The 9,839-nt window shown below is 52.8% G+C and overlaps 1 protein-coding gene across 2 annotated transcripts; it reads left to right on the forward strand.

Moving 5' to 3' along the window:
- Window positions 1-3,192: 3,192 nt before the first annotated feature.
- Siva1 (SIVA1 apoptosis inducing factor) lies at window positions 3,193-7,500 on the forward strand. 2 transcript variants are annotated; one of them, XM_021202196.2, is made up of 4 exons: window positions 3,193-3,442; window positions 5,179-5,352; window positions 6,158-6,314; window positions 7,329-7,500. In XM_021202196.2, the coding sequence occupies exons 1-4, from the start codon at window positions 3,325-3,327 to the stop codon at window positions 7,384-7,386; spliced, it is 507 nt and encodes a 168-aa protein (XP_021057855.1). In that variant the 5' UTR covers window positions 3,193-3,324; the 3' UTR covers window positions 7,387-7,500. The 2 variants fall into 2 exon arrangements, with proteins under 2 accessions (XP_021057855.1, XP_021057856.1); XM_021202197.2 differs by lacking the exon at window positions 5,179-5,352.
- The last annotated feature ends 2,339 nt before the right edge of the window (window positions 7,501-9,839 follow it).

A 9,839-nucleotide genomic window follows, 5' to 3' on the forward strand; every position in this document is an offset into this window, starting at 1 on the left:
TTACACCCGTCTTGACTTCATCCTTGTTACTTTTAATCACGAATGACAACCTTTCCCAATGACCGTGGTCTACCTGATGCCTTCCCGTGTTGTCCCCAGCAAAGGGCCCAGGAGAGGAAAATCAGAAGCAGACAGAACCAGATTGCACAAAGTGCAGCTTCCTTGGGGCTCATATACAGCGAAGCGGGAATCCATTTCCCAGGGTGAGAGGAAAAGGCTCACACAAAGCCAGACAAAAGTGACCCCAGGTCATCTGAAAGGTGCCTGCCTTCAAAACAAAACAAAACGATTGTCCAGCCAGGCAATGATGTGTGTGTGTCTTCAAAATGAGATGGCTGAGTGACACCGTCCTCCAGAGCCTGAGAGTGCGCCAGTGTTCCCTGGTGGGCAGTGGGCATGTTATAACCAAGATGGCCTTCACTGAGCTCAGCCGGACTCTTACATTTTTGGCGTCAGGGAGCCACAGTGTTATGCTTGCTCAGAAAACAATATCCAGCAAGCTTATGTAAGACAGATTTGGTATATTACAGGGTTCCCAGAAGTGAGCATCTGAATGCGCACATTCCAGAGCTGCCAGGGTGTCCCTCCTGCCTCCAGGGAGAGAGCAGCCCAGACAGGACCTCTTCATTCTAGCCAGACACACTTGGTCACTGTCCCTGGGAGCTTCTCCAGACTGAACGAGACACGTATTACTAGTTAGTACTGCCTCTGCTCCGTGCTCACTGCGACATCAAGAAGCCTTGAATGATGTGCCAGCATTTGGGGTCCATTAGGCCATCCCCACTCTGGAGACATATTATGTTTTCACCTCCATGACAAAACATCTAAAACAAAACCTGAAAGGATTTATTTTGGATCGCTGCTTCACAGATTTTAGTCCATGGCCAGGCTGGCTCCATTACTTGGGGTCTGCGGTGAGGCAGAAGCATCGTGGTGGGAGGCATGCCATCAGGAAGGAAGGGGAGAGAGACAGGACAGAGACGGGGTAAGGGACACTGTCAGACACACTCTCAGTGCAAGTGTGGCATTTCCTCCAACAAGGTCTCACGTAAAAGCTGATTACCCAGGGACTCACTGATGGATTAACCCATTGAAGTTATGCCAGTGTCTTAGTTAGGGTCTGACTGCTGTGAATAGACACCACGACCAAGGCAACTTTTTTGGGGGGGAGGGGTGTTTTCGAGACAGGGTTTCCCTGTGTAGCCCTGGCTGTCCTGTAGACCAGGCTGACCTCGAACCCAGAAATCAACTTGCCTCTGCCTCCCAAAGGCTGGGATTAAAGGCGTGCGCCACCACCGCCCGGCCAACCACCAAGGCAACTCTTTTTTTTTTTTTTTTTTTTTTTTCCCGAGACAGGGTTTCTCTGTGTAGCCCTGGCTGTCCTGGAACTCACTTTGTAGACCAGGCTGGCCTCAAACTCAGAAATCCGCCTGCTTCTGCCTCCCAAGTGCTGGGATTAAAGGCGTGCACCACCACACCCAGCAAGGCAACTCTTATAAGGATAACATTTAATTGAGGCTGGCTTCCAGGTTCAGAGATTCAGTCCATTATCATCAAGGCAGGAGCATGGCAGCATCCAGGCAGGCATGGTCCAGGCAGAGCTGAGAGTTCTACGTCTTCGTTCAAAGGCAGACAGGAGAAGACTGGCTTCCAGACAGTTAGGACTAGGGTAATAAAGCCCGCACCCACAGTGACAAACCTACTCGGACAAGGCACACCTCCTAATAGCGCCACTCCCCGGTCCAGCATATACAAACCACAGCCACCCTGACGTCATCTGAGGACGGAGCCTTCAATACTTCACATTCATATTAGAAAGGGAGTCAGACCCAGTGGAACCCCATGGCACGTGTACAGACTGCACTGGGAAGTGGGGATTCTGGGAAGAAAAAGTCCATTATCTTAACATGAACAACAGCCTTCTGAGTGGTGGTTCCCAAGCCAGGTCGCTGGATTTAAGCCACGCAGTAGGGGACAAACGCATTTATCCACACAGAGGTATCGTCCATTCTGTACAGTTCTACAACCAGGGGAACCACCACTTGGGGGTGGGAGGGGGAAGCACAGCAGTCAGTAGTCACTGGACCCTTGTTCTATTTAGAATTGTGCTCCCTCTTCACGTCGAGGGCCTAACTCCCAAGACATCAGAGTGTGGTTGTATCTGGATCCAGTTTTTTGATTGGTGTTTTGAGACTGGGTCACTCTACCTAGCTCAGGCTGGCCTCCAACTCACAGAGATCAGCCTGCCTCTGCTTTCTGAGAGCTGGGATTAAAGGCGTGAACCAACATACAAAATCAGACATAATAACACTGGGTGTTATTATGAGAAGAGGACACACACCCATCCAGTAAGGATGCGAAAGTTTTATTTGCAAATTCTGGAAGACAGAAGCCTGCAGAGAACCCGGCACTTTGATCTGAGACTTTCTTCTCCAAAGTCTAGAGAATTAAAGGCTGCTGTGTGTACACTCCGGGTCCCCTGTACTCCAAGATGAGCACAGAACTTAATGTACCTGAATAACTGACGTTCCGATTGTGTAGAAATATAAGGACTGAGAAACCCCTCGGCATCACTGTTTTGCCTGTTCAACATGCTAGAAGACACCACAAAATTTTTAAATCCTGACCAGCGTACCCACGGGTGACGCCATAAACCCTCAGGCTCACTGCCCAAGATCAGGCCTCAGGGACACAAGAGAAACTCGCAGGGGAAGATGGGTGCCCGGATCCACTAAGATCAGGAGCCGGGACAAAGCCCGCCACCCTGTTTGATACTGGTAACGCACTTATCGCCTGTCACCGTTGCTTAGCGACAACAGAGCCTCCTGGCTTTTCGCGCGCTGAGCCCCGCCCTCGATCTCGCGCAGGTTTATGCAGAGCCGCTTAGCACACGAGTCCCGCCCCCGATGTAGCTTCCCACTAATCCCGCGCCCCACCCCAGGGCCCCGCCTCTTAATTCTCGGCCTATCCTGAGCTGTGACATGAGATAGCCCCGCCCAACATTGCCCCCTCGACCTATCCCGTGCCACGCCTTGCGCAGACCCCACCCCGCCGCGCCAGCGCCCTTGGCCTTTTCCCGCGCCCCTGCATTCCAGACACTGCCTCCCTCAGCCTATCCCTCGCCGCTAACTGCGTAAGTCCCGCCCCCACCGTCTCCCCGACCTATCCCGTGCAGCGGCCCGTTTGAGGCGAGCCCCCAGCCTTTCTCCGGCCTATCGGGCGCCGCGCCCTCGTCCGCTCCGGCCTCCGCCGCGGCCCGCGGGCGCTGTTACGTGTGTTCGGCGCGCTGTGCGCTGCTGAGGTCCGCGTCTGGTACCCGCTATCATGCCCAAGCGGAGCTGCCCGTTCGCAGACGGAGCCCCGCTCCAACTCAAAGTCCACGTGGGCCTGAAAGAGCTGAGCCACGGCGTGTTCGCCGAGCGCTACTCACGCGAGGTCTTCGGTGAGTGTGGACTTCCGTGGGCAAAGCGGGCTACGCCGCGCGGGGCAGCGGGAGACCCCGGGAGCGTCGCGAGCTCACGGTGGAGGCTGCTTCAGGCGGCTCCCGGAGAATTCCGAGTCGGACCCGAGTCCTGCCGAGCGGACTAGCATAGCGCGGGACCGGCCGGGGACTGGGCCCGAGTGGGCGTGAAGGCGTACGCTGCCCTGGGCCCTCGCAAGTGCCTTTCTAGCGGATGGCTGATGCTGGGCATTGCCTCGCAGCGATGGCGTTCTGGGGCAGGTGGAACGCAGTGTACCGTAGCTTGGCGCAGTTTGCGGCTGTATAACTTTGAGTGGTGCCGCTGCGCCTTGGAATGTGCGGGAAAACAAACTCCCTACGCAGCCCCAGTATTTGTCTTTTCCCTCTCTGTACTCTGGGGATGCAAACTCAAGTGCTGAGACGCAGGGGTGATGCGTGAAGCAACAGGACTGAGCTGCAAAAAGTGTGCCCCCCCCCCCGCTCCCCAATGTAGACATGGTCGGACGGCATGGCTTGGTTTTGACGCCAGAACTCAGAAGGGAAAGGCATGGGCTATATAGTTTTATTCTTAAAACAGCAATAACAAAATGCAAACACGGCCCAGAAAATGCCTCAACCGGTTAAAGTGCAGTCTATGCAAGCCTGAACGTGAGTCAGGTCCCAAGAACATACAGTAGGAGAGAATCAATTCCTGAAAGTTGTCTTCCGACCACACTCATAGTAACTAAATAGCCGAGTAAATTTAATTTTTTTTTTTTTAATGTAAGCATGCAGTTGAAAAGAAGGCCTAAGTGTTAACTGGAACCTAACAGCCTGGCTCTATCCTTCTAAGGGCTTATGTGTTAGAGCACTTGCCAGGCCATTCAGAGCCAGCCAGTCAGGAAGGGGTGCTGGGCTCTAGCGTGTTGTGTAGTACACACAGTTTACCAAGCCTCGGCCCACACTCTGGACTCTGCTGGACCAGGAGTCCCAAAGGAGAAAGTTGTTCTCATCATGGAACTCTTCCCATTTCTTGTTTTTCAGACAGGCTTTCACCTTGTATCTTAGCCTGGCCTTGAACTTAAGTAATTCTGTCTTAAAGTAGGAGGCAACTGAGCTGGAAATAGCCACTCTCTTTGAATTTTTGTTTGCTTCCAGTGTCACAGAGAGGTCCCTGGGTCTGGTAGGTCTCTGCTGGCTGTATGTAGGAGTGAGAATTTCTAGAACTTGCAACAGTGTTTCCCTTTAGGGCTCCCTGGGCCTGAAGCCTGAAGGGAAGCAAGCCACTGTTATAAGGTGTGAGCAGCCACTTACCCGGGGTTGGTGGGTGGCAGGGCGTGGAACATTCTGGGAGGTCGTTGTCAGGGGGTTGTTGTCGTTGTCCCTTTAGTAAAGTTGTTCACTGGCCAGGCAATGGTTGTAGGTGCTGTTCCAAACCCATGTCTGTTTTCCGCCTCCTTGGGGCACTTGCTTTTGAGAATGAATGGTTCTGAGCCAGAGCTTTCTCTGGCATGGAGACAAGCTTACAGGAGGAGGGCTGGGAGCGTGAAGAGGGCACCAACCCAGTGAAGTGAATAGCTGTGGCTGCTGACAATAGGACAGTGGGTTGAGCACCAGAGGAGCACAGCCTGGTGGCTGGGAACGGGCAAAGGGGGTCCTATCCGAGCCTTGTAGGTCATAGGATATCTGTGCAGCAGCTTTGCGGTTGGGAGAGTTACCTTAAGGATCTTCCTCCCCAGAAAGAACCAAGCAGCTCCTTTTCCAAGGGGCTCAGGCCTATAGAGATCACATATGGAGCGAAGGTTGTTCACTGAAGTCTGGTGTGGTGGGAGCCCCACAAGCTGCAAGGGGACAGATGTTGATTGGACCTGATGGCCGACTGACACGGTGCCAAGCTCAGGGCTCGGAAGCTGGTGAGTGGCCGCCAGTGGAACTGGCTTGCTTGCTATTACACCTAGGGAAGATGGTGGCAATGTTCTGTTCAAGAGCCTTGACTACCTGGGCAAGCCGGGTCTACTTAGAGCAGTGGTTGTCGGCCTGTGGGTCACAACCTCTTTAACAAACCTCTGTCTTAAAAATATTTATGTTGCGATTCATGACAGTAGCAAAATTACAGTTATGAAGTAGCAAGGAAAAATACTTTCATGGTTTGGGGTCAGGACAACATGAGGAACTGTATATATTAAAGGGTGGCAGCCTTAGGAAGGTGGAGAACTACTGACTTAGAGCCTGGTAAGTTGAGCAAATGCTGTTGCTGGACAGTCTGCCCCTCACAGACATGCAGAACCGGAAGTCACCAGCTTCTAACTGCCGTCTCAGAAGCCCTCCTGGTGTCCCCCCTGCAGTAAGAAGATGCCAGCCCATTCCCTGTTGAGGGATGGTTCTCGTGTGACTTGTGAAGAGCAGGACTCTCCCTCAGCCCTGAAGCTTGTTGGGCCCCAGAGCAGCCCAGAAACCTCCGGGCTGAGCAGTGAGACCCAGACAGATACAGAATTCTGATAGAGTACTCCAGGGAAGAGTGAGCCCGGCCATACTAACAACAGGCAGGTGACCTGTCCTGGAGTCCTGTGACCAGTCCTGGGAGTGCCTCATTGTGAACCTTTAGTCTAGTGCTCCAGGTGGGAGACCTATCAGTTGCAGGGGAAGGAGGGTGCCTGCCACCCTCTTGTTCTTCCAGTACCCTTCAGTGCTGACAGCCTTTGTGTTTTCTCCTCACAGGCCTTCCCAGGACAGCGCCCATCGCCTGTTCATCGTGCGTAAGATCTGTGGATGGGAAGGCGGTCTGCAGCCAGTGCAGGCGGGCCCTGTGTGGGCAGTGTGTATACACCTGCTGGGGCTGCGGTGCTTTGGCCTGTGTGCTGTGTGGCCTTGCAGAGTGAGTGCTTTGATCTGTGGGGGTGCAGACATCATGGTCCCTCTCCCTGTGAGGACACAGGTGCTGGGTGGGTGACTCAGTGATCCTTTTGAAAGAAGTCCATGCTTCCCAGTTGTCTGTGGCCTACTTAAAGCAGATCCCTGGCTTACACAGCCTTGTGGTCTGGTCTCCTGAGTCCTTAGTAGGGCTCCAGCAGTCCACACTGTTGTCTAGTTTCAGTTTCTGTCCAGTGTGCTTATCATTTGAGGATCACCTCACACACGTCACTGGGTGCATGTACATTCAGGTCATGCCTATCCTTGTGTGTTAACGGTGTATTAGCAGAATGGAATGGATGCTGCTTACCCATTGGCTTCAGCCAGCTGAGTCAGCTACTTAGAAGCGCTCGGTGAGTGGGTGGACAGTGTAGAGCCCTGTCCCTTTGTTCCACACTATAAGGACTCGTTCCACCAAATGAGTATGGGATCAGTACAGTGGATCTGGACAAGCTCAGCCCCGACATTCTCTAAAGCTAATGCGTCAGATGGAAAACCACACTTCATATGGCAAACCCTTGCCCCAGGGTACTCTTCGGTGGTTTGGAGAGATCGGGAGTGCTTGCAAGGGTACTCTGGGGAGAAGTCTCAGGAACTTGTAGAGTTGGCTCATGCTAAGGCTGGGAGGGAGAGTTTCCCAGGCTGCTTCCCAGCTTGTGGTGACTGCTTGCTCTAGGTCCTCAGGTTTGTGTCAATGGCCCTCTTGTTGCTGTGTCTCTCCTGTGTGTCTCTTATGACATCTCACCTGTCTGGTAAACCACAAAGGACTGGAACCAAGATGCTAGACCCACAGGATGTTTGCATGCTAGGCCTCCTTCCAGAGACAATGGTGTCCCCAAACTGTCCCTGAAATGCCACTGTCACCTGAGTCTGTCTTCAAACAAGATCCCATTCTGATGTGTGATGCAATTAGGGCTTCAGCGAGAGGGGATGCATTCAGCTACTTAGGTATCTTTTCTCTCTCCCGCCAACTGTGCAGCTATGCCGACGATGGTGAGAAGACACTGTGCACCAGCTGTGCTATGTTTGAAGCCTGAGGTGGTCACAGACAGCACAAGATGTTCACACTAAAGAGAGAGAAGGTGGCTTTTTATATGTTATGTTTTATACCCAGTAACAAGTGAATAAACCTCTTTATATTTGCACAAGGACTCCCTCCCATCTGTTAACCATTCTCAGGGTGGCAGTGGTGGCTGCAGGGGCAGCCCTCGTAGCAGCGTGCAGCTCAGCTGCCTTGGCATCGTGAGACTCCTGCTTATTGCCCACATCTGACTGGCGAGCCAGACCCAGCGAGCGCCTTGCTGGACTCCAGGAGTCAGGCTGCAGAATGCATGCTAGACCACCACCTTACACATTGAATTGCCACTGTCACATTGCCAGCCATCAGTACCTACACTGCTGGGTTCCAGGTGATTTAATGAGCCCTTGTCCTCCAGGGGTTTGGCCCTGTGGAGTGTCCTGTGTGGTTATGACAGTCCTCACCATTTCTTCAGAGGTATTTTATGCAGGGCTTTAAGAAGTTCACAGGAGGTAAGATGGCCTGGAAGATAGTGGTGGGCCAGTCACTGCAGCCACCTGGGTCTCCTACTTAGAAGTGGTTGGCTGATAGATGAGTGGATAGACAGGGCAGAGGTCTCCATGTCCTGCCCTCTAAGAACAGCTACAGTTGGTTCCCATACACATCAAGGAGGTGCTGTCCTAGACAGGGTTGGTTCAAGTTTCCCAGTACGACTGAAAAGTTGGCCCTTTGTGAGCAGGAGGCTTTAGAGAGCTGAGGTGGGGAAAGGCCTTGTGCACCTGGGAAGTTCCCTCACTGCTCTGGATAATGGGACTCTGGTGGTATTAAGTGTGGAGGCTGGTGGTCTGTAGGTAGTGACTAGAGCTGGGCCCATGGGGCCGAGGTAGCAGTTGCCGTAGTCGTGCGGGGGCGGGGGAGGCAGGGCACCCACATAGTCCAGCCACTGGGGCTCTGAAAGTGGAAATCTGGGGATCCTACCTGGAGTCTGTCTATCTGTCTGCCTATTTAATTTTATTTGTAGCAAGGGCTCACTGTGTAGCCCTGGCTGTCCTTGAACTCACAGATATCCACCTGCCTCTGCCTCCTGAGTTCTGGAACTGAAGGTGTGCACCACCACATCTGACAGCTCTCTGGATCTTGATTAGCTGGCTTGAAGCCACTAAGCCACTTGAGCTCGCTGTTGGCCAAAGCAAACCCTGACCATACACCACACCCATCCCGTGGCTTCTGGGGCTGTTTTATCCTGGCCTAGCTTCTTCACATTATGAGCTTCTGCTGTAACTAGTCCATCTCTGTCCCCAACACCGTTCAGGCTGCCCTCATAAATAAACACCAGTCTTTACCTCTCCTGCTTCCTGCCCCACTAGGGTTCAGTCTCCCTCCCAGCGTGCTCGCTTTCGCCTTCGACCCGCTCCCTTCCTCTGGGTGTTTGTATGTTCGTCTACGTCCCTCTGGGTTGGGCTCAGAAACATCCTAGTCCTTACTGCACAGCCCTGTAGGCTTTTCTGACCCACCATACAGAATGCGGATGCCAGTTATTCCTTCCAGCTGCCATGTAGGTTCCTGAGAGCTGTGATGTGGCTTCATATGACATCTTACATGTCACAGACCTGTAATCTGCCACGAGGTGGCGGACTTAAAACCCGATTGTTTGGGGAGAGTATTTGAGTGTGCACGTTAGCGTGGGGTGCGTGCATGCGTTTGCATGTGTGGAGCCAGCAGTCTGCTTTTATTTGGTTTGTGGGTGGTTTGGCTTTTGAGGCTAGGCCTCTTCATTTGGCCTGGAGCTCACTGATGAGGTTAAACTGTGGACATCAAGCCTCAGGGCCCCGCCTGTGTCGGCCTCCCTAGCATCAGAAGTGTAAACAAATGCCACCGCTGTGCTTTGTAAAATACATATTGTGAGGCCAAACTTGGGGCATGTTTACATGGCAAGCATTTTGGCAACAGATGCCCCGGCCCCTATCCAACTTTAAAAAAAGAAAGAAGTACTTAGATATTGGACAGCACCCAATGTCAGATGATAACCCCAGAGGGGATGAGATGAACCCAGGTTCTGCTGAGAACCCTGCCTGCTGAGCACCCACCCACCTGTGGTGTGGGAGGAGATGAGAGAGTTTGTGAAAAGGATTGAGAAGGTTGGGGGGCTAGAGCTAGGGAAGCCAACGTTTGCCCAGCAGACTGCCAGTGGACCAGAGCATACTTGAGGGTGTTAATCATGTTGAGAGCAAGGGAGGGAACAAGAAGCAGTCCACATTCCCAATAAAGAAGGGATATGAGCAGGATCCTCACCACCGTCTTCATGCTCCGTAGGTAGGCCTCCCTCTTCTAATGCAGACTGCCTGGCCATGCCTGACAAAGCCATTGTTACCATTACTGTTATGTAGCAGTTTTCCATCTTGGGGAGCTCTTTAAGACACAGGATGTTGCTGGGCGTGGTGGCGCACACCTTTAATCCCAGCACTTGGGAGG

This window comes from Mus pahari, chromosome 7 (assembly GCF_900095145.1).
Source record: "Mus pahari chromosome 7, PAHARI_EIJ_v1.1, whole genome shotgun sequence".
NCBI lineage: Eukaryota > Metazoa > Chordata > Mammalia > Rodentia > Muridae > Mus > Mus pahari.